At 41.1% G+C, this 25977-nt stretch overlaps 1 protein-coding gene across 1 annotated transcript in view; it reads left to right on the top strand.

Moving 5' to 3' along the window:
- Positions 1–25977, top strand: part of LOC149990255 (A-kinase anchor protein 4-like) — an 86903-nt gene that overhangs the window by 53249 nt on the left and 7677 nt on the right. Inside the window, exon 2 of the mRNA XM_090265509.1 lies at positions 25369–25464. Within this exon, the coding sequence (XP_090121635.1) occupies positions 25369–25464 (96 nt within the window). The remainder of the gene's footprint in view (positions 1–25368; positions 25465–25977) is intronic.

The following is a 25977-nucleotide window of genomic DNA, read 5'->3' as shown; positions in this document are numbered from 1 at the left end:
TATTAACTACCTTCCAAAAGGCAGTTGCCTCTCATCAGTTTTACCACCAAACTTCTCAAGCACTTCTCAGAGAATTTGGCATTTCCCGTTCTCAAGCTAAGCAAATTACCCGGGAATGCGCAGACTGCCAGGGGCTGGGTGCAGCAACACCCAGCAGTGAGACCAACCCTCGAGGATTGGCCCCGCAAGTAATTTAACAAACAAATGTCACTCATTACCCCCTACTTTAAAAATGTAAATACCTCCATATATCAATAAGTACTTACTCTAAGGTGTTGCATGCCTCCGCTCTTGCAGGAAAATCAGCCAAACATATTCGAGCATATTGGCTCCAGGCGTTTAATTTCTTAGGTCGACCACAGCAAATAAAAACTGATAATAAACCAGGCTACAAAGCCCAACATACCTTTAAAAATTTTCCTAAAAAGCTAAAAAGGGGGAGTATGGAGTCCTCCCCAAAGAATCGAAATAATTTAGCAACCTAATTAGATGTAAGTTTTAAAAAATTCATTATGTTTCTTGTAGAATGCTGGGTCAAAAAAATTACATATGTTGCAGAAAGTCCGAGTTAGTCGTAGACGGTGTGCGCAAGTTAAAAGAGAATTGTGTAGGGGGAAGAGAGGAAAAAATAAAGTGAGGGAAAAGGAAGAAAAAAGAAGGAATTAAGAAGGTAAAGAAAGGGTAAAAAGGCATAAAGGAAAGAGATTGTGCGTGGCATGGGAAGAAAGGACATTTGAGTGGGTAACTCGAGAATAGAAATAGAAGCGGAAAAGAAATAAGAAGTACAAGTAAGCATGTATGTCTTTGAAACATTGTAAATTTTAGACCTAGAAGCTGCAGTGCCAGGAACGAGCAGTGCTAAGCTTGCTATCTCCCCTGCCTTCTCTAGCCTCTGTGAAGATTATCAAGGTCCTTAAAAAATGAGAATAGCCCACTTTTAAGCACATTAAAGGAATGCAGTAATCACCAAAAATAAAATTGTTTCTCTTTGTCTAGTTTCAGAGCAGGAACAGGGAGGCACGCTACACTCCCAACTCCCTTCCAGGGAATAGCTGCCACTGTTTAACCCGTTAATTACAGAAATAGGCTGGTCTCCGCTTTATACTGAGGACGTCCTGGTTTGTAACATCATCAAAAATACTATCATTCCAGCAAAGGCCCTGTGACTGGCTAGCTCCACAGTCTTATAGACCTAAAGTCTGGTTTATAAGTTATTATGTAAATTAACCATTTTGTACAAGTTTGCTCATTGCAGGTTTATCTATCCACCTGACAAGCCCCCACACCCACTCCGCCCAGGGGCCCAAGTCTTACTGAAGACCTGGAAGGCTCAAGGCCCTGAACAGCCCCTGGCTAAACAACAGACTGGTCCCTAAGATCTTCTGTTGCAGAGCCATGTTAATCAGGAAATCCTGGCCCAATTCTCAGCCACGGAATCAGCCATACTCTGGCTGGAGCAATGACAGGATGCCCTGGTCACCCGACAACAGCTTGCCTGCAACCCTGGATTCTTAAGACTATGTGTCACTCCAGTAAAATGTAACTCTAGTCAGCATTCTAGGGCTGACAATACATCATCTATGGGATGCCTTTCCCACCAATCTAAAAGGCCCAATTGATTGGCTACAATTTAAACTTATGGACATTAAGCAGCTTGCTGAACAAAAAGTGTTTCAAACCCTAAGTAATAATCTTCAATGGCTTAACCCTAAAAATTGGTTGTAAGGACTAAATTTACATAGATGGATAATAGGAGCAGCTGGACATTTATTGGTCATTGTCGTACTGTGTCCTCCCATGTGTCTACAAGTAATTTACCCGTGATCGTATCTGAGAAAAGCAAGTAACAAGCTTTATAGGCCTTTCTACTATGGGTATTACAAAAAACAAAAAAGGGGGAGATGTGGGGAAATGATCATTGTGGCTTCGGGAATTGTAACCCTGGCCGTGAGCCAGACTTGCCTCTGGCCCCTCTGGGTTGTCTTTAAGTCTCAACAGAACACTGGAAGGCAATGAGGAAGACAGGGCCAAAGGCCATTCAGAGGGTTTCCATGGGAATTGGATTTAAAGAACGCTTATTATGCTTTGGAGCGTGCTCTGTTTTGCTTATCTCTTAGTTAACTATAAGCAATCTCTGGCAAGGAACGTATGAAACCTTGCACCTAATGCTAACGTTGTGTCAAGAGGTTTAATAGACGCTGACACAGACTGGTCACTGTGCCCTCTATATTGGTACTTGTAATCTGTAATTGCCAACTGTAATCCAGGTGCCTAAGAGCTATTGATGATTTATGAATTTTGACTTGTATCTCTCATATGTACCCTTCTCAATAAAAAGCCTGAGGAATGGAGGTCTTGCACTTTCTCCACTAGAGGGAACAGGTGCCTCTCTACTCCCCAGATAAAATACAGTGTCCTGGATAGACTTGTTCCACCATGGTCATGAAACCTCTGCTGGACAGAGTAGTTTCCAACCGAGCTGGGGCGTTGGAGGCATCTCTGCATCATCTGACACCCAGGTGTGTGGCCTCATCTGGTGCCCAAATGTGGGCAGACCAGCCTCAATAAACCTAGTGAATTTACACTATGTCACTCAACTTACAGTCTTGTACTGAGAGCAGAAAGCATTTTAGTACTGTAAAGCATCAGGAAAGGAACGGTGGAGACAGAAACTGAACTAGATAAATCTAATGGCCCTGGTACCACTAACGTTATTCCTTCCTTTCCATTAGTATGAGGAAAGTTAACCTCCAGTTCCAATGTATTCAGTTCACTTCGTTGGCAAGATGTTACCCTAATCTGGGAAGACAAGCACAGAAAAAAAAAAAAAAAAAGAAGAAGCTGCTAATAAGCAACAGAGGGATTAATCACCTTATTGAACATGAAGAACTCTTTATGATTATCACAGGTGTGTGCAATTTCTTTAAATATTCCTCAGATACTCAAACTAAAGATAAAAGTGTCTATCCCAGTCTATTGCTGTCTTTGTTTAATGGGTCATTGGGAAATACACTCTTCAGCGTCAGAACCACATGCTTCTTTAATATATAAAGTCCATTAAAAATGTTAACCATTAATAAAACAACTGCCATTTATTGAGCGCCTATGAAAGACTGAGTAAGTATTAATGTTCCCTAAATCCAGCAAATATTAAATGTGTGACTATCCTGAGTAAGGTACTTTGATTTTCTTTTTAAAAACCTACAGCTGAGTTCTCCAAAATAACTACGTATGGAAGCGGTGCGCATTATGTTCTGTTGCTTAAACTATGTGAAAATCCTGCGCACACAGAGCCTTCAATGTCAGGTTAGAATCAAATAGTATTTGTTTATTTTAAATTTAATATTGTTTTGGTTCAAAATAAATGTTTTTCACATGGACTCACCTTTTTTTTTTTTAAGGCAGGTTTTTTAAAAAACTTTATTTATTTGTTTTTAGAGAGAGGGGAAAGGAGGGATAAAGAGAGGGAGAGAAACATCAATGAGTGGTTGCCTCTCACACACACCGAAATGGGGGCCTGGCCCACAACCCAGGCATGTGTTCTGACCGGGAATTGAACCAGTGACCCTTTGGTTCTCAGGCCAGCGCTCAATCCACTGAGCCACACCAGCCAGGGCAGTGTTGCTTTTGGGGGGCAGAGGACAAGAATAGGAAATATTTCCTGGGAGGGGGCCAGTGAATGGACTTGGGAAATATCATTGCCAAGCATCATTATGGGCCTAACTTAGGTTAGTGTTATAGTGATTATGAGTCCATTGGGAGACTAGCATGCAATGCTGTGGCAGAGCAGCTGGCGGGTTGGATTTTTCACGGTGGGATTTGTACATGCACATGGACAGAATGAGAAGGGGACAAGGAATATACAGCAGGGATGTAGGTATTATGATTGACCATGGAATTTAGCTGGGAAGGAGGAAAGTAAAGACATGTGACGCAACAGGGGGCAGTGAAAAGTGATTGATTCAATCGGTCTTAGGTATTGATAAGTACTGAGCTGTAGTATGAAAGGGAGTGAGCAACAAACATAGGGAGGTAGAGGACAAATGTTGGGAGACATAGAGAGAAAGCATATTGTATGGAGTGGTCAAGACCCTGGGCTGTGGAGCCATAATGTTAGAGATCCATTTCTGATTGACTAATTGCTAACTGTGGAGCCACGGGAAGATTATGTATCTCTGCGTCTCAGTGTCCCTCATCTATGAAGGAGTGTAATAAGAGTACCTACATCATAGGTTTGTTCTGAGGATAAATGAGGTCCTATATATAATAAGGTCGTTGAAAATTTTTCTACAGAAGATCTGACACACAGTTTCTATATAAGGCTGCTCTCCTTCGTATCATATAGATGTCACAGTTGTTGGGGACGACAGAATCTAGGGTACAAACATGTCAGTAAACAGTTAAACTAGGGAAGGAGACAAAATTGTTTCAAAGATTAGGTCAAAGAACTCAAAGGCCTGCATTATTGGAAAAGTCACCTGTGTGGATGCTGAATGACCAATAATTATTACGTGCTTTGAATATTGTTAGGAAATAATTTTTCTCACCTAATTACTAAGTAAGATTGTTGCATGGTTTTCACTTACTTTTTGCTAAAGCATTGATTGTAAGGGCCATATGTGGATTTTGAAACTACCTGGAATTATTGTATTTAATAACTATGTATGGTGTAGGATTGGAAATTTTCTTCTCAAGGACTGATGTATACTATTATTATATTTTTTGTATTTTACTGGGGAGCACAAATGCTTGAACTTTGTTATAAAAGTTAACACAGAAACTGTTAAAAATGCTGACTTAAAAAATGATCCTTTTGCCGGGAATACAGAATTATGTTTTGCTAGCTGTTAAACTAACCACATTTTATCTCAGCTTTTTTTCTTCTATACATGTAGATTTTGTTCAACAAGCAACAAAAGCTTTTTCAACACGCTAGAACTGTTCAGAGCCAAAGACTGGAAGAAATTGAAAAATTTCGATGAGCAGTTCTTTAAGGTCTGTTGTATTTGGTAACAGTACATTCTTATAAAACATAATGGCTATTCTGAAGCAGAAGTTAAACCGTTTCATAACTTATGAGAACAATATTTTAATTACACATTTTAGATTCTTACCTATTTTCCATTTGGACTTGCTGTTCTCAGTTTAATGTTAAGTGCTATATTTATTTTTATTAGCAGGGTTTATTTCAAGGGCTGTGATATTATTAAACAAGAGATGGTAAAATGGGAATATTACCTAGAAATAGACACATTGTGATTTAAAGTGATGCTTTGATCGTCATTTTGTATTCAGCAATCAGTTCTCAGGAGATTAGCAATGACCAGATTGTGGATCCTAAAAAGTCTATGATCAGGTTCCAATGGCTTCCACGTGTGCTGTTGCACTGGTTTATGTAAAACAGGAAGCAGTAATTGTAATAATTGAATACCTTTTTTATTTTCAAATATATTATGTGAGTGTCGTATGGCGCACTTGTTGCTGGAATAACTATAGGGACTGAAAATTGCTTTACATGCAAACTTACAATCACAGGAGAAGGCCTGGATGCATGACAGTATGAAAAAACTTCAGGAGAGCAAAAAGCTTAGGAATTGAGAGTCACGTACTGTCTCATTCTCACACGAGCAGATTGTCCTCGTGACATTATCCTCTGCTTCGTATGGATACACACCTATTTCGGAGGTGGTCGAATCCTGGATATACCCCTTCTTTTTTGGATAGGATGCCCCTTTTATTAATCTTGCTCAAGTATCTGTCATATGTCACTCTTCTAAACTAATTGAGGTGGCTTAGGTAAAGCAGTAAAAGAGTTTTAAAATCCATATTCTTTGAACACTTTAGAATTACATATATGAAATAGCTGTCTTACGAGTGTTTCCAAGGACACAGTGGATTGCTCTAATGTTCCCTGGGAACCAATTATTGATTGGTGTGAAGATTTGATGAAGTACTAAGGAAGATTTCTTCTAAAGTTTGCTCCTACGTGTCAGCCCTTGGAGTAGGAACTTTAGTATCATGTTTGACTCATCCAGAGCCCCTTATCCTTCCCATCCAGTTATTATTGCTAGGCCCTGCCTTTTTTACCTCTTCAGCTGTACTCTTTTTATTTTACTGATTTAATACATTTTTATTTTTCAAAATGTATAGCTGATGGGACCTGTTGTCCACTCATCTTCACCAACAGCTGGGACAGCTGGTGTAAATTACTTGAGCTCTGTGCTTTGAAACTAGTTGGATGAGGCCTTTACTGAGGATCCCCTGAAGGGTGGCGGCCCTGGCCAAGGAACTGCACATCTTCAGTCTCTCATAGACAGCAGCTGGGGTTATAAGCTTGTACTTAGGAAGTTCCTAACAGTTTTTCACATGTTGCTTTGTCAAACAAGACTTGGTTATGGAGCTTGGCCTGAAATTTGTCTTTGGGCCACTTCTTCTTTTTGGCCTTGTCCCCAGGTTGTTCACTGGATCTTTTGTCTTTTTAGCTTTCTCACATCTTTCTTCTTGTTGTCATCCTTGGGCGGCAGAGCGAAACTAAAGGAGCAGCTGCTCTCACTGCTGCTTGAGAAGATGTCACTGCAATTGGACTTTAATTTCTTTCTTTAAATTCCTACTGCTGCTCCCCTGTTCAGGACCTCATCATTCCTAGATCATACTATTCAATTCTTACCTGATTTCTCTCTTCTCCAATCCATTCTTGGTAGTTCTGCAGCATCATCTTCCAAAGTGTATACCTTCCATCCTGAAAACCTGTCATGAGCTATATTGTGCCCTCTGTGACCTGGACTCCAGTGACCTGCCCTAGGAACCTGCTGTGTGTGACATGCTCTCTGAAACCTTCATTCTTTGACTAGCCTCCTGGATCTCCCCTCCTTGACCTGCATTCTATGACCTCCCTCAGTAACATGCTATGACCGCAGTCTGTGACCTGCCCCCTGGGAGCATCCATCTGTGACCTGGACTCAGTGACTGTCCACTGTGACCAGGCCTGTGTGTCCTGCTCTAAGCTCTGGCTTCCTTCATGTGGTATTTGTGGCCTGCTCCCCATTACCTCCCTCAGTGACATGACTTCTATGACTTGCCCTGGTGACCTACCCTTGGAGACTTGGCCCTAGGTCCTCACTCACTACCCTGCCCTCTTTGACCTCCATCATGACCTGCCCATTGTGACCTGCCTTGGTGACCTTCCCTCTGTGACCTGTCCTATGCGACCTCCCCCACTCAGTTCTTGGCCCTCTGTGACTTCACTTCTGTGACCTCTCTCGGTGAGCTGCCCCAGTGACCTTCCGTCAGTCCTGCCATCAGTACCCGGCCCTGTGTGACCAGCCATCAGTAACCAGCCCTCACTCACCTGCCTTCAGTGACCTGCCCTCTGATGCCTGCCCTCTGTGACTGCCTCAGTAACATGCTCTCTTTGGCCTCCCTCAGTGTCTTGCCCTGTATGCTCTCCCTCACATCTGTGACCTCCTTCATGACCTGCCCTCTGTCATCTGTCTTTTGTGAGCCACCGCCCTGTCACTCGCACTCTATGACCTCGCTCAGTGACTTGCTCTAGTGACCTTCACTCAGTACTTCCATCAGGACCAGCCCTCTGTGACCTACCCTCAGTGATGTGATCTGTGTGTCCTGTCCTCAGTTCGGCCATCCGTGACCCGACCACGGTGATCTGCCCTGAGGCCTTGCTTCCTTCGCCTGGGATTTGGGATCTGCCCCATATTACGTCCTTCGGTGACATGCCTTCTATGACCTGCCTCTGTGACCGGCCTTCAGTGACCTGCCTTCGGTGACCCACCCTATGGGACCTCACTTAGTGCCTGAGCCTCTGTGACTTCTGTAACCTCCTTCAGAGACCTGCCCTGGTGAACTTCCCTCATCCTGCCATCAGTGCCCAGCCCTGTGTGCCCAGCCCTGTGTGACCAGCCTTCAGTAACTTGCCTTAAGTATCCTGCCCTCTGTGACGTGACCTCTGTGATCTGCCCTCTGCGACCTAGCCTCTATGACTTGCCCTAAGACCTGGCTTCCTTCACCTGGGCTTTGGGACCTGCCCCCTCTTACCGCCTTCAGTGACATGACTTCGAGGGCCTGGCCTATCTTACCTACCCTGGGTGAAATGCCTTTGTGACCTGCCCTCTCTGACCTTCTCTGTGTTACCTGCCTTCTGTCACCTACTGTCTGTGACTTGCCCTCTGTGACCCTGCTCAGTGAGCGGCCCGAGTGAACTTCCTTCATTCCTGCCATCAGTGAGCAGCTCTGTGTGACCTGCCTCAGTCACCTGCCTTCCGTGTGTGTGGCCCTCTCTTACCTGCCATCTGTGACATGCCCGGTCTATTGTACCCTCTGTGACCTGGGCTCCAGTGACCTGCCCTAGGGACCTGCTGTCTGTGACGTGCTCTCTGAAAGCTTCATGCTTTGACTAGCCTCCTGGGACCTGCCCTCCTTGACCTGCATTCTATGACCTCCCTCAGTAACATGCTATGACCGCTGTCTGCGACCTGCCCCCTGGGAGCATCCATCTGTGACCTGTACTCAGTGACTGTCCACTGTGACCAGGCCTGTGTGTCCTGCTCTAAGCTCTGGCTTCCTTCATGTGGTATTTGTGGCCTGCTCCCCATTACCTCCCTCAGTGACATGACTTCTGTGACTGGCCCTGGTGACCTACCTTCCATTACTTGGCCCTATATCCTCACTCACAGACGTGCCTCTTTGAACTCCCCCATGACCTGCCCTCTGTGACCTGCCCTGGTGACCTTCCCTCTGTGACCTGTCCTATGCAACCTCACTCAGTGCTTGGCCCTCTGTGAAAGAGGAGAGAAACATTGGCGTGAGAGAGAAACATCGATCGGGTGCCTCTGTCACAGGTGCCCCAATGGGGACCTGGCCTGCAATCCAGGCATGTGCCCTGAGCAGGAATTGAACCAGTGACTTCTCACTTTAATGGATGATGCCCAACCAGCTGAGCCACACTGGTTAGGGCTCTCCTTGGCCTCTTGACCTCTTGTATATCTTACTCTGAATGCCAGGACTAAAACATTTTTATTTTAATCAGAGTTTCCCTCAACTCCAAAATTATTATGTATATGTTTTCAGGGATTCCTTGAATCTCCATGTTTATTCCCAAGTAACTTATTGAACTCCCTTACTTGCTATTAAGTTGAAACCTGAGCCTGCCAGTAGTACCTGCATGTAGGTATCCCTTCCAGATTTTTCATGAAATTTACCCTGAGGGCCCTCATGGGTGGGCTCCCTTCCTCTTTTGAATGCTGATTCTTACATTGGTTTGGCCATATCTCTGCAGGGCTTTTCTTAAGGGACAAAGAAAGCGTTTAAGGCCTGTCTCTGAAGTATTGTTATTTCCAAACACAATTCTTTTATTTTTTACTCTTTTCAAAGCAGCAGAAATGCATATGTTTTTGCCAAGAGATGAGAGGTTGTTTAGCTATTGAACTATACTTTGGCTATTACAATAACTAATGATTAGACGAGGGGATTACCCTGGAAAGGGCTACCATTTGAAAACTTCACCTTTTTCATAAAGTAATTAAAAATGATTGCAGACAAGTTTCCTCTTCTTCTCTTCCCCCAGCTCCCTACTATTCTTTTTGCTCACTCCTCTCTCCCTCCCTAACCTGAACTTGATTGACTAATTCATGAGGTATCTTGACCCCCTTCTTCCTTGCTGCCTCTTACCAAAGGATATGGGAAGCCAGAGTTTCTGGTGGCCAGGGCTGGCCACGTGACCCAATTATGGCCAAGGAAACATAAATGGAAATGTGTTAGGGGGCTTCCGGGACAGACCTCGCTTCTCCATGAAAAGGACAGAGAAGGGAGATCATCGGTAGAGCCTATTTCCCCATCTTCCTGTCTTGAAGGCAGACAGAATCTCTGGGTTTGCAACAGCAATCTTGTCCCCGCGACACAACCAGCATTCAGATGAAAAACGCAAAGATGGCAGAGTAGAAATAGTGCAAGAGCCTGGTCTTTGACGACCTTTTTTTCCCAGCTGAGCCAGTGTTGGCACACCACCCCCATCGAACTTAATGTCAGTGATAAAAGCAAAGCCCTGGTTCAATACTCTGTGAATTACTATGACCTGCAGAGGAAGCCATTCAAAACTGATACATACCCTTCACCCTTTTTTCCTTCTTTTCATCTGCCTCCCCTTTTGTGTTTTCTTCTTTCCCTGTATGGGCTGAATGCTCCCCCCATTCATATGTTGAAGTTCTAACCTCTAGTACCTCAGAATGTGACTGTATTTGGAGATACTTAAAGAGGTAATCAAATTAAAATAAAATCAAAGTGGGCGTGGATTTAAAAAGAGGAAATTTAGACACAGAGATGGACAGAGAACAGACATGTACAGACACAGGGAGATGGTCATCTATACGCTTAAGAAAGACACCTCTGAAGAAATCAACCGTGATGATACTTTTATCTTAAGCAAGCCTCCAGAAATGTGAGAAACTACATTTCTTTTGTTTAAAAAAGTAATAAGTAAAAAGCAGCTGAAATTCATTCTCTCATAGTTATAGAGGCCAGAGAAGTCTAAGATCAAGGTGTTGGCAGGTTGGTTTCTTGTGAGAGCGTCCTGTTTTGCTGGAAATCTGTGGTACACCTGACCCCCAACTTTGTCTTCGCATGGTTTCTCCCTGTGTCCAGGGCAGCAATCATAATGAATCGAGGCCACCCTAATAACGTCATTTTAACTTGATCACTTCTGTAGAGACCGTCTCCAAATTAAGGTCATGTTCTGAAGTTCTGCACATTAGGACTTAGGCATGTGAATTTGAAAGGGACACAATTCAACCTACAACACTACCCAAGCTAGAAACCCTAGAGTGAGCTTTGAGTGTTCCCTCTCTCTGCTCCCTGACTCCAATCTTGAACCAAGCTCTGTTGCTTCTCTTCTTGTCCGCTCCCAAGTCTGCACTTTCATCTTCAGGTGACCTCTGTCCCCGACACATCTTCTCCAGTAAGCTTTTCCTGAAAACTGCTGTAGTCCTAATGTCACACAGTACTAGGTTTGTTACATTGCTCTAGCTGTTCGAGGACACACAGTGACTCTCTAGCACTTCTGAAATCAAATTGAAAGGCCCCTTCCTTGTTCCAGAGCTCTCCATACCTCCCTCAAAAATCACCACTCCCTGGGGAGGCTGCCTCGTTCTCAGGAGACACCACGTCCTATGTGTTTCTTCTTCCAAGCCTTTATGCAATTTCCATTGCTTAGAATACGCTTCTCTGACTGTTCTAAACTTATAAAGACCAGCCTAAGTCATACTTATTAGTGGCAACCTTTCCCGATGGTTCCCTTCTTAGAATCTTACTAGGTTGTACTATACTCAATATCTTACCATTCTGTTCTTCCTTCCTTCCTTCCTTCCTTCTTTCCTTCTTTTCTTTCTTTCTTTCTTTCTTTCTTTCTTTCTTTCTTTCTTTCTTTCTTTCTTTCTTTCTTTCTTTCTTCCTTTCTCTCTCTCTCTCTCACTCTCTCTTTTTATTTGTTTCTCTCTCTCTCTCTCTCTCTCTCTCTCTCTCTCTCTCTCTCTCTTTCTCTCTTTCTTTTACCATTTTAATATGTGAGTCTGTTCAAGCAAGCTGGGTTATCAAACTAAAGAGGTTCACCACTTGAGGTGCTCTAATCAAGAAGGAGGCATGGTAGTTTTATTTTGAGGTAGATGGAATAGACATAGTCCAAATGTCAGACATGGAATTCAAAACAATGATGGTGAAGAAGCTCAATATACTCGACAACCTCAAAAACAACTACGACAACCTCCAAGGAAGTTACCAACAGCTGCAAGAAAATTACAGGGAACTTGCAGAGAACTACACCAGCATAAAAAAGACATAGAAACTATCAACAAGAACCAGGAAGAAATGAAGAATGCAATCTCTGAACTGAACAACACAGTAGAATCAGTCAAAAGCAGACTAAACGAAGCAGAGGATCGTATTAGTGAGATAGAGGATAATGTAGGAAAAAATTCTCAGACGATACTGCAAAATGAAAAAAAGATTTAAAAAGTATGAAGAAGAGATAAGGGAGTTGCAGGATAGCATAAGGAAGAGCAATATAAGAGTAATTGGAATCAAAGAGGAATCAGAAGAACAAGGAATAGATAAACTGATAGGAAAAATAGTGACAGAAAAATTTCCCAACCTGATGAGAGAAAGAGTTATGCAAGTCCAGAAAGCACAGAGAGTTCCAATAAAGAGGAACCCCCCAAAACCCACTCCAAGGCACATCATAGTTAAAATGGCAACATTCCAAGACAGAGAATCCTAAAATCAGCAAGAGAAAAACAGCAAATAACTTACAAGGGAGCTCCAATAAGGCTGTCGACCGATTTCTCAACAGAAACACTACAAGCCACAAGGGAATGGTCAAAAATATTTCAAGCAATGAAAAACAAAGGCCTACAACCAAGAATATTCGACCCGGCAAGGCTCTCACTCAAAATAGAAGGGGAAATAAGGAGTTTCTCAGACAAAGGAAGACTAAAAGAATACATCCCCACCAAACCAGCATTGCAAGAGATGCTAAAGGGAATAGTCTAAGAAAAAGAAAGAGAAAAAAAAAATATATATATATATATAATGTATATAAAGAGTAGAGGAACAGAGCTACAAAGGGAAATGAATAAATACATGTTGAGAATAACCTTAAATGTAAATGGATTAAATGCTCCAATTAAAAGACATAGGGTAACAGAATGGATAAGAAAACAGGACCCACATATTTGCTTTCTACAAGAAACACACCTCAAAACAAAAGATTTACATAGACTGAAAGTAAAGTGATATAAAAAAGTATTCCAAGCAAACAGACCTGAAAAAAGAGCTGGGGTAGCAGTACTCATATCAGACAAAACGGATTTCAAAGCAAGGGCAATACAAAGAGACAAAGAAGGACATTTCATAATACTTAAAGGAACAGTCCATCAAGAAGATATAACACTGATAAACATATATGCACCCGACATAGGAGCACCCGAATACATAAAGCAAATACTAGAAGACCACAAGAAGGATATTAACAACAACACACTCATAGTAGGGGACTTCAACACTCCATTATCAACAACAAACAGATCATCCAAGCAAAGAAACACCAAGGATATACAGGCATTGAACAACACACTAAACCACACGGACTTAACTGATATATATATATATATATATATATATATATATATATATATATATATATATAGAACTTTTCACCCCAAAGAAGCAAAATGTACATTCTTTTCAAAGGCACATGGGACGTTTTCAAAGATAGACCATATGATAGGACACAAAACAAGCCTCAACAAATTCAAGAAAATTGAAATGATATCAAGCATCATTTCAGACCACAATGCCTTGAAACGAAACATCAACCTCAGAGAAAAGAATCAAAGACACCCAAACTCATGGAGAATGAATAACACGCTACTAAATAACGAATGGGTTAACAATGACATCAAAGAGGAAATCAAGAAATTTCTAGAAACTAATGACAATGAACACACAACAGCCCAAAACCTATGGGACACGGCAAAAGCAGTCCTAAGAGGGAAGTTCATAGCAATACAGGCATATCTGAAAAGAACAGAAGAAGCTCAAATAAAAATAAAAATAAAAAACTAATCCTAAAGCTACAAGAACTAGAACAACAGCAACAAACAAAGCCTAGGGCAAGAAGAAGAAAGGAAATCCTCAAGATCAGAGCAGAACTAAGTGACATAGAGACTAAACAAACACTCCAAAAAATCAACAAAACCAAGAGCTGGTTCTTTGAAAAAATAAACAAAATCGACAAGCCTCTAGCCAGGTTCATCAAGAAAAAAAGAGAGAAGACACAAATAAACGAAATCAGAAAGGAAAGAGGAGAAATCACGACTGATACCTCAGAAATACAAACAATTGTAAGAAATTACTACAGACAACTGTATGGCAAGAAATTCGACAACCTAGAAGAAATGAACAAATTTCTAGAAACGTATAACCTTCCAAAACTGAACCAAGAAGAAGTAGAAAGTCTCGACAGACCAATAACAAAGGAGGAAATCGAAACAGCGATCCAAAAGCTCCCTGCACACAAAAGCCCTGGACCGGATGGCTTCACAGGCAAATTTTACAAAACATTGAGGGAAGAACTAACTCCTACCCTAACCAAACTATTCCAAAAAATGCAAGAAGAGGGAAAAAATCCCAAACTCTTTCTACCCTAATTCTAAACCAGGTCAAGACACAACGAAGAAAAAGAACTACAGGCCAATATCACTGATGAACATAGATGCTAAAATCCTCAATACGATTTTGGCAAACAGGATCCAGCAATACATCAAAAAGATCATACACCATGATCAAGTGGGATTCATCCCGGGGATGCAAGGATGGTTTAATATTCTCAAAGCAATAAATATAACACATCACCTAAACAAAATGAAAGACAAAAATCACATGATCCTATCTATAGATGCAGAGAAAGCATTTGATAAAGTACAACACCCATTGATGATGAAAACACTCAGCAAAATGGGAATAGAGGGAGCATACGTTAACATAATTAAGGCTATATAGGAGAAGCCCGAAGCCAACATCATACTCAATGGACAAAAACTGAAAGCGTTCCCCTGAAATCAGGAACTCGACAAGGCTGTCCACTCTCTCCACTCCTATTCAACATAGTGTTGGAAGTCCTAGCCACGGCAATCAGACAAGACAAAGAAATAGAAAGCATCCAAATTGGGAAAGAAGACGTAAAACTATCACTATTTGCAGACGACATGATAGCATACCTAGAAAACCCTATAAACCCCACTAAAAGACTACACGATATAATAAGTGAATTTGGCAAAATAGCAGGGTACAAAATAAATATACAGAAATCTAAGGCATTTCTGTACACCAACAATAAACTATCGGAGACAGAGGCAAAAGAGAAAATACCATTTACTATAGCAGCAAGAAAAACAAAATACCTAGGAATAAACTTAACCAAAGAGATAAAAAGACCCGTACACTGAAAATCACGCCACAATGAAGGAAGATACAAAAAAAAAATGGAAGCAAATACCATGTTCTTGGATGGGAAGAATCAACATCATCAAAATGGCCCTACTACCCAAAGCAATTTACAGTTTCAATGCAATCCCTATTAAAATGCCATTGACATATTTCACTGACCTAGAACAAATACTCCAAAAATTCATATGGAACCAAAAAGACCCCGAATAGCAAAAGCAATCTTGAGACAGAAGAACACAGCAGGAGGAATCACGATACCAGACATCAAACAATACTACAAAGCCACTGTGATCAAAACAGTCTGGTACTGGCATAAGAACAGACACATAGATCAGTGGAACACAATAGAGAGTCCAGAAAACAACCCAGGCCTCTATGGTCAACTAATCTTTGATAAAGGAGGAAGGGACATAAAATGGAGTGAGAAGAGCCTCTCTAACTAATGGTGCTGGGAAAACTGGACAGGGACGTGCAAAAAAATGAAACTAGACCACCAACTTACACCACACACGAGAATAAACTCAAGATGGATTAAAGACTTAAATGTAAGACGTGACACCACAAAAGTCCTAGAGGAAAACGTAGGCAGGAAAATTTCAGATATCCCACGTAACAATATCTTCACGGATACATCTCCTAAGGCAAGAGAAATAAAGGAAAAAATAAACAAATGCGACTACATCAAACTAAAGAGTTTCTGCTCAGCAAAAGAAAACATCAGCACGATGAAAAGGAAACCAACCATATGGGAAAACATATCTGCCAATGATATCGCAGACAGGGGACTGATCTCCAAAATATATAAGGAGCTTATATGACTCAACATCAAGAAAATAAACAACCCAATTAAATAACGGGCGAAGGACCTGAACAAACACTTCTCCGAAGAGGACATACAGAAGGTCCATAGGCACATGAAAAAATGCTCAACATCATTGGCCATCAGGGAGATGCAAATAAAAACCACAATGAGACACCACTTTACACCTGTCAGAATGGTCATCATCAACAAATCAACAAACAACAAATACTGGCCAGGATGTGGAGAAACGGAAACCTACTGCACTGTTGGCGGGAATGCAGACTGGTGCAGCCACTATGCAAAACAGTATGGAATTACCTCAGAAAACTAAAAATGGAACTGCCTTTTGAAACAGCGATTCCACTGCTAGGATTATACCCGAAAAATCCTAAAACCCTAATTCAAAAAAACCTATGCACCCCTATGTTCATAGCAGCCTTGTTTACAATAGCTAAGTGCTGGAAACAGCCTAAGTGCCCATCTGTAGATGAGTGGATCAAAACACTGTGGTACATTTACACAATGGAATACTATGTAGCAGAAAGAAAGAAGGAACTCCTGCCATTTGCGACAACATGGATAGAACTAGAGAGAATTATGCTTAGTGAAATAAGCCAGGCAAAGATAGCAAAATACCGTATGATATCCCCTAATACAGGAAACTAAAGAGCAACACAAACAAACGAACTGAATAGGACAAAGACTAGAATAGCAGTCAGTAGTGGGGAGGGGGGAGGGAGAGAAGGGGGATAAGTAAGGGAAGGGACTAGTCAAGGAACATGTATAAACGACTCATGGACATGGACAATGGGGAGGGATATGATTGTGGGAGAAGGGATGGGCTGGGTGGGGGGAGCAATGGGGGACAATGGGACAACTGTAATTGAAAAACCAAAATAAATAAATAAATAAATAAATAAATAAAAGGAAAAATAAATAAATAAAACAAACCAGCAAACATAAAACAAGCGAAATTATCATTGAGTGTTACCTCTGACCACAAAGGAATCGATAACAAAAGTAACAGGAATATCCCCAAATACTTTGAAACTAAACAATGCACCTCATTGATCAAAGGGGAAATATTAAGGCAAATAAAAACGCATTGAACTGAATGAGTATGAAAATACAATACATCAAAGTTTGTAGGACACAGAGCAGTGCTGCAAGAGAAGTTTATAGCCCACTGTCTATATTAGAAAAGAGGAAACGTCTAAAAGTCAATCTAAGCTCCACATCAAAACTAGAAAAAGAAGAGCAAAATAAATCCAAAGCAAAGATAAAGTAGGGAATATTCAAGATAAAAGCAAAAATTGATGAAATAGAAAATAGAAAAATCAACAGAGAAAATTAATGAAACAGAACGCTGGTTCTTTGCAAAGATCAATAAAATTGACAAACCTCTAGCAAGACTGACAATTAAATACAAATTAACAATAGCAGAAATGAAACAAAGGATATCATTACAGACCCTATGATAGATATAAACTTGACAACTTAATTGAAATGGAAAAATCCCTTGGAAATCAGAAACGACCAGGATATACTCAGTATTTAATACATAATTTGAATAGTTCCATTGTTTTAAAGGGATTACATTTGTAATTAAAAAATGTCTTTCGGCCCAAAATATTTCACTGGAGAATGAAACTAAATGTTTAAAGAATAACTAACATCAATTCTATACCATCTCTCTAAGACACAGAAGAGGAGGAAATACCTTACAACAACTTATATGAGAACACTTTTACCATGATACCAAACCATACAAAGACAGTATGAGAAAAGAAAACTACAGACCGATATCCCTCATGAAAATAGACTCAAAATCTTTAGCAAGCTGTTGCAAACAGAACGTATCCAAATATAAGAAGTATATTATATGCCATGACCTAGTGAGGTTTATTCTAGGGATGCGAGGCTGGTTCAAAAAAATCAATCCACGTTAATAGGCCAAGGAATCCATGAGCACAAAAAGAAAGCTATGAGAGCTAATAAACCAGCTCAAGGGTACAGGACATAAGATCATACAAAACTCAGTTGTATTTCTATTGAATTGTATTTCTATTTCAATTGTATTCATTTGCAAGAAACAATGTGAAAATAAAATTAAGACAATTCTACTTACGATGACATCAAAAATAATAAAAGATTTAGAAAATAAATGTAATCAAAGAACTACAAGACTTGTACACTGAGACCCACAAAATATCGAGAGAAATTAAAGACCTAAACAAATGTAAAGACATCCCATGTTCATCAAGTAGGATACTTAATATTGTTAAGATGGCAGCCCTCAAATTGATCTACAGAATCAATACAATCTGTATCAAAATCTGTGCAGAGAAGAGTTAACATAGTGGGCCTGACAATGCTATCGTTTTTGAAAATCCTGCTTGCAAGGTTGGCCCTTGGCTGGGATCTAGGAACTTGGATTTGGTCGGAGGGAAGGGCTCCCACTATCCCAACTGATGAGAGTAGCTTATTGTACCTTAACTGTTTGTGCAAACAATATGATTTATGGTGAACAACAGCTTTCCCCCTGGGACTCTGGGATTTTGGTATGTGCTAGGCAGAGGGTGCCTGGAGGACCAGCCCCTAATGAAAGCCCTTGGCACTGTCTCTAATGAGCTGTCCTCATAAACAGCATTTCCACACAAGTTGTCACAACTCTTCATTGCAAAAAGCTATACTAAGTGAAAGCAGTCACAACAGACTACCTATTATATGGTTCCATTTATATTAAATGTCCAGAATAAGTCAATCTATACATCCACAAAGCAGATTACTGGCCGCCAACAGCTGGAGAGGTATAGAGTTGGGGGAGTTACGATAGCTAAAGGGCATGAGGTCTCTTTTTTTGGTGATGAAGATGTTCTAGAATCTATTTTGGTGATGACTGCACAACTCTGTGAGTACACTGAAAGTCACTGAATTGTACACTTTATATGGATGGTATTTGAATTAGGTGTCAATGAAGCTGTTATACAATTACAGTGGGTAATAAAATATATTGGTTCTTTAAAAAGTCTGTTGAAGAGTGACAGGAAAGACTCCATGGAACCAGTGAGGAAGTTGGTTCAATAAGCCAGGCAATTTGTACCAAAATAGTCCAATGTTCTTTGTCACGGCCAAGCAGTTCTACATGGTTCTGGGCACAGCAATTCTTGAACAACCGTTATCAGTAATTTTCTTTCTTTAAAAAAAAAATTGCGATATAACAGACATATAACAAACATATCAGTTTTCGATGCACACACTGATTTTGAATTATATAAGTAGCCTTAAGCACTTACTAATATATATGAACCTAATAGTACCCCTGGCAGGAGAAATGACAATGAGTAAAACACACTCATTCTGTATTTGGAAAGGTAACGCTCATAATGAAATAACTACCAACACACGAAAGAACATGATACGTGCCAAAGCAAGGCTAAAATACAACTGCTAAGGATTTCAGAGGACATGTTGTTCGGCACACCATTATTGCCAGTACAGTCACTGTTGTCATATTCAGCCCAACATCACCAAGAATGATTACTGAGTGTCTAAGTACATGAGCAACTCTTAAGAGTCTATACAGAGAGTTAGGCGAAGTTCTTCCTTGAACCTAACACATCTTTTTGATGGGACTACTAAGGAAATAGTACATTAATGTTATAAGTGTGTCATCTCTATTATAAATAATTATGAAATATTAGGTTATAAATGTAACATACATAAAACGGCAGGTTTTCGGATGCAAGTTATTCTAGAGGGGGGATTCGCCGAGTTCCCTTTTAATTTGAGGAATGCCTTGGCAAAATGGGTTTTTGTATGGAGTGATCTTGTACCGTGTGGAAACACGTTTCCCAAGCAGCTGCGAACTCCTAGTGGCCACACGAACTCATTACCATCTAGCTTTGAGAGCAACAGGCACAGAAAGGTTAAGTCTGACATCCCTGCGGGGCAACTACCTGACAAAGCTGAAGACTAGGGCAGTCTTCATCCTATTTAAATGTCCCTAAAACCAGGGGCGATCCTGAAGGGTGTGTGGGCGGATCGATGCCTATAAGCACTATGAGGGAACCTGAAGAGGTTTATGCTTCCAGATCCCCTTTCTTTCCTCCGAGGCCTTTGTTTGAAACATTTATTGACAAATAAAGACACTCTCTGGAGGGAAGGAGAAAAACTGTCAGCAACTAATATTACATTTAAATACTTTTCTGTCAGAAAAGTTTGTTGGTCTGATAAAAAACGAAAAAGAATCCCGACTAACAGCCTAGTTTCCTCAGCCACTTCTCCAGCTCTGACATAAACATTTTTTAAAGCACCATTAACAAGCCATACATGGATTGAAAGCTAAAGCTACACACGGGAGAGCCGCTCCCCACCAGTCAGTAACGGAAAAAAGACGAAACAAAACAGAACATAACAAAACAAACAGATGAGGGGCAGAGGGATAAGGGACTAACCGCCTCGGAATTACCACGTCAGACCAGCGGCCTCACGACCGACGGTTTCAGACCAACCGCCTCACACTAACGGCCAACAGGTGGTGCGCGGACCCTAGCATGCTCACCGGCAGGGCGAGATAACCGATCAACACTTTTCAATCAGGCTTGAAACCACCAGAGAGGGCCAAAAATTCAGACTAGGTACCTTTTACCCTTGCTTTTTTTGCTATGGGGATTCCTCTTCTGCATCTTCGGACCCTAGAAGAGAGTAAACGCGTGCTAATCTCTGAGCACACACACGTAAACCCCCGTCCCCAAGATAATGGAAGCGGCTCGTACTGGAAGTGGCTCATACCGGAAGTGGCTGAACCACCAATCAAATGGCCTCTCTGGGCTCCATTTTGCCGTTAATAAAACCTGGATTAAAATAGTACCCATATCATACAGCTGCGTGAGAAATAAATGAGAAAATGCATGCAAAACACAGCACCGGGCAAATGTTCAGACCTGCAGAGTTAGAAACGCTGGGAGGGGGCCCAACTATCTGTTTCAATACGCTCTCCAGGTGATTCTGAGGCATGCCTGAAGTGTGAGTTTTTGCTTTATGAAGAACGCTGCCCACTCAAATAGCTAACCAAAATCTTTGTTATTATTTCAGATTCCATGACTCCATGCTTTCTGAATTATGTTTCCTGCCTGAACTTTCAAAACCGTTATTTGTTTCTTGAGCCCAACTCTGTAGCCCGTATCACCACGGATACGAAGAGAAAGAGAGAACCTGTCTTCAAGGTTTCAGTGTAGGTGATCCAAGAATAGGAAAAGTTGATTAAACCTAATGGTCACAGTATCATTGCATAAACTAAATTAGGGAGGCTAAATCTGAGCCTGAAAGATACTTGGTGGCACTGACAGGCAGACCAGTTTCATGAAGGCTGATAGTTCGGTTCAGTTCAACTTCATGTTGCCATTATTCATAATAATTACATTACAAACACAGGTTCCATTTTTATTAATAGCTCTTTCAAATCAAATACAAACTGAAAGCATAGTTAAAGTGTGATTTGTATGGCTATTCACAAGTTTGTATGGAGGAGAAGATATTTGGATAGAATAAACAAGGCTAGAAAATGAATGATGGTCTTAGGGGGAAAAAAAGGTGACCAAAGCTTCTGGGTTTAACATATTTATGTTTGTCTCTTAGAGGATAACCTAAGTGCATACTACTTTACACATATCCACACACTAATGTAGCATGTTCCTTTTTTTTTTTTTTTTTTTTGACTCTGAACATCCTTTATTCCCCATCTGTCAGTACGGGACACTCTGAGAGCCTCAGCAGCTTAAGAGAAAGAAGAGGCAGTACCATATGACTGAGCCTCCTTGCATTTTCATTACTGGTTTATCATCCAAAAACTGCTCTTGTTAGCCTCCAGGATGACAAGGTTGGGGTACCATGGGACAGGGCTCTAATCATCAATAAGAGTTCTCTCTTTGTCGTTTGGAGGATTTGATAAGACATTTTTCCAGGCCCAGATCACAGATTTTCCCTTCTGGGCTTGGAGACACAGAGGGTTTTTTGTTTGTTTGTTTGTCCGTTTGTTTGTTTGTTTTGTTTTTTTAACCTTAGGGATATACATTCTTGTGCTTGGAGAATAAATAAACATTTCCTTTCTTTGCTTCTTATTCCATAGACATGAGCCAGACACAGGAGCTCCAACTTAAATATCAGAAGTTCCCCGTGACAAAAGAGTGGTAAAGGAAAAACAAGTTCTATACTGTGGATTTTAGCCCATCGCTATTGACGAAAGCTCCCTTCTTGACCAAAATTAAATTTTAATAAAAGCTGTGTGTATTTAAGGTATATAACATAATGGTTTGATATAGTCAGGCTTATCTGAACCTTCTTCTCAATTAGGCCTCACCTTTGGCTTATAAAAACTCCAACTTTCGGTTTTTATGAGCTCAAGGCATGTCCTTAGAATGATGATCCCAGCCTCCTTAATATACCGGCCTGAGAAAGCTCAACATTGCCAAAAGAATTCCCTGTCTGTTTCAGCCAAAACCTGACCATGGGCCCCTGCCTCCCCTCCCTTTTCATAGAGCATTTACAGAACTTGTAATTGTAGATCCTTTCTCTGTCCCTTTGAGACATATCTTCTACAACCCAGAAATATCTGTTTCCAGGACCTGGGAGCCATCCCTTCGAAATGTAATCATCAAGAAAGACAGAGCCTCTGTTTCCCAATCTCTATGGAAGGATAGGAGTTCAACTTTGATAAGTGCCAGTTAGCAAACGCAGAGGCCCTGATCATGGTGATCAAACTCCGTTGGCCCCCAAAATGTCCCTCAATACTTTTCCTTTAGCACACCCCAGCATTTAAAGGGCTCCTGCCTTTTGTTGCACTGGAGTTGAGCTCTAGTTATCTAAAGTCTCTCCTCTACTGCAGTAGCCTGAATAAAATCTACCTTGCCACCTTTAACAGATGTCCAGCTCTGTTTCTCTTCGATGCCATGAACTAAAAAGATCAGAACTGGACAACAAGTTTAAGACATGAAATCCTAGAGGTAACAGGGAAAGTAACAAATGAAGTCAGACCAAGACTATGAAACCCTAGCGTTTAGGAGAGTCATCTCAACCGATCTTTTAAAACTTCAGATGCAGTTCTTCTCATGTAGGAGGTTAAAGTGGAGACATGTGGAAAAAATAAAAGGAGAGAACAAAATAATACTTGAGCGCCCTGCAAGTCATTTGGTTGTGGGCGAGTGGTTCCACACTGGGGATAAGCTAAAGGCACCCCAAAGTGTAATGGATGACCTTCTAAAGAATACCGTACCAAGAAACCCAGCACTGGCGATAGTGGAGAATAATAAAGAGGGGCTTGAGGAGCCTCTGAAAGGCTGACCCTGTCCCAAGACTATTGGCTTTTATTCTGGGCTAATAATGTTTCATGATGAATGTTAGAGCTTGTTGGACCAGTTAGGCACCCAGGATCCTAAGGACACTCAACTTTGTGCTGTTATTGTCAGCTATAGAAAGAAACAGCAATGTCATGAAGTAGAAGTCCTAGTACTAGCTGGTGGTCAAGGCTTTAGGAGAGTATGGGGAGTTGAGGAAAGAACGAACATCTTATGTCAGACTGGAAGGATTATCATAGCATCCAAATGCACGAGAAAAGAATTATTTCAAGTTCTTATGAAATAACCTACTCCAATATTGCACAAGTCTTCTGAACTTCTTTTTGACTAAAAGTGTCTTAATGGCGAGATAAAACCACAGAAGCTGCTAAGGAAGTCTCCAACTTTCTATTTTCATACCTTCATTCAGGATACCCAGAAAGGACTTTGATTAACTCTGTCTCTAACTCTGAACCTTCAGGGGGGAAACCAAAGAAAATTAAGCTAAGATGTGAAAATCAACACTGCTCTGTGAAAAATAGACTCTACTGGTAACGAGTATGATTAGATTGTTCTGGAAGTCCAGCAAGAAGAAGAAAGAGAAAGGAGGTTTCAAGGTGTTGTGAACTGGACAAAACATGAAAGGATTATGTGTACCCTTCTAGAGAGAACAGAAGGTTGTCATACAGAAGGCAGCTTGAGGTGGTTTTCATATGAAGAGATGTTGAGTTTGCCAGCCTGCTACACTTTTGCTGCAGTTGCTATGGTTTCAGGCATTGTGACCCAACAAACTCTGGTGTCATGTCCCAGGGTCATAAGCAGCAGGAAAGGCTTTGGCCCTTCAGTCTTGTCCAACTGCTGACAAGGGCAGCAGCCAGCTGCGGGTACCCGAGAACTTGACACTGCCCAGATCCATCTAAAGGGACACATCTCCTTTCTTGGTGGCACATTTTCAGCCAAAAGAACTTCATTATCAAGGTAATGAGTTTATATATTTTGTTGTTGTTGTTGTTGTTGTTGTTGTTGTTTTTTACAGTTCTTTAGAATCTGGACACGAGAGACCTCTTTGCCTCCCTCTCTTTGTTTCTAGGCTAGTGATCTCTAGTTCTGGGAAAAAAGAAACCCCCTCTTTTGAGGGTATGGGAAGCCTTTTCCTAAATGTTTGGGAGACCCTCAAAGATCTTGGAGGGTTGGGGGGGTCATAAAGGGTAGGCATGTAATACTATCCGGTGAAAGGATAGCTGAGTATAGGAGGGAGAGAGGGAGAGAAAAATGGAAGAAGGTAAAGGGAGGAAGGGAGGGGGAAAAAGAGGGGAAGAGGAGAAGGGAGCTAGAGGTTAAAGGGGTCTAAATTTTGAAGGAAGTTGGAGGAGAGGAATTCAATAGCCCTCTACCATTTGGCAAAAAGTTTCTCTTGTTAGTTAAAAAACAAAGTCAAATCCAAGTACGAGGTACCAAAACAATTCTACTGAACCCATAACTGTGTCTTCCTGTACATGGGTCTAAGGTCTTACATAACAAACATTATTTAGGGCTTTTTCCACTTTCTTTTTACTTTTAATTCCAGGCTGGGGTGGGAGGTGGTGGGGAGTGGTAAGAGAAGTTGGCAGAGATGATTATTCTTTCAAAAATAAAATTAAATATGGTTCTATGGGATCGGGGCCTGGTTTTTATAGCTATTAGACCGAGTTTTCTCAGTGTTCAGAATCTTGTTCTATTGTGGGATCTCATATGTTGTTTTAATTAAAAAGGTTATTTTTTCACTCTACTAGTGTTGGCCTTAGTCTTCTCCAATGGCTCTATGTGGTAAGTGTTACAGCTGTTTATCCCATTTCACTCCTTATATCATGAGAAAGGCTCTGGTTGAACTGGGGTTAACTAAAATTCAATTAAGGGGGATGAGGTATGCTTGATTCCTTGAAGGTGCTTAAGAATGGCAAAGGAAGTAGAGGCAGGTGAGATTTAGTGGAGTTTAGTAGAAATAAGTCTCTAAAGTTAATCTCCACGTTCTCTATACTTCCTTTTAAATTTGCTTCCCAACGAAGTATGCTAAAATGATCCTGATAATTTCAGAGAATCCCTTTCCCACTACTCACCCCACCAGTTTCTAGCCTAACCCAATATGAACTACATAGCTGAGTTCCAGGGCTTCTTATCCAAACTGAGCCAGTTTCTAAAAACCATATATAAGCCTTTCGGATTCCTTTTCTTTTGTCTTTCCAGAGGCCTGATAATATTGAGTGGTTACACAGCGCCAGGGGTGTGTGCAAGGTCAAGCTCCATAGCCCAAAAGGACAGCAAGAACAGGAACGGAAAGTGGTAAGATACTAAATTACTCCTACTAAGGGGTGGAAAGGATTGCTTTATGGATACAGATATCCTGGAACCCAGAATAGACTAATGGAGGGTGATAGTGTCGTTTCTCTAAGATATCAAGTTCAGTAAAGTTTGTGGGCTGGGGGGTGGGGGTGGGGGCGGGGGCGGGGCGCAGTATGCTTATACATCACAGAGGGACACGTGAAGGGAGGGGGAGAATGAAGAGTAGCTGGGGAGGGGGGTGGGGGGAGCCTCAGGGGAGGGAGGAGTGGTGGTTGCCTAGTTTTACCAGCCTAATGGAATCATAATATCAGCTAGCTACAAGTAAGTTGCACTCAAGTGGGACTCCCACAGGAGGGCAAAATGTGTAATACTTCACATTTTTTATCACGTTCAAATGCCATTCATACTGTTATGTATTTAATGCTTTTTTAATTGACTGACATTTAAAAATTACCATCAACCTAAGCAATATTATCCATAATGTCACAGGTTTTATGTTTTAGTATGTATTTT

Source organism: Furipterus horrens, unplaced genomic scaffold (assembly GCF_987537825.1).
Source record: "Furipterus horrens unplaced genomic scaffold, mFurHor1.1.pri manual_scaffold_20, whole genome shotgun sequence".
Lineage (NCBI taxonomy): Eukaryota > Metazoa > Chordata > Mammalia > Chiroptera > Furipteridae > Furipterus > Furipterus horrens.
This window is presented reverse-complemented; position numbering and strand designations above follow the sequence as displayed.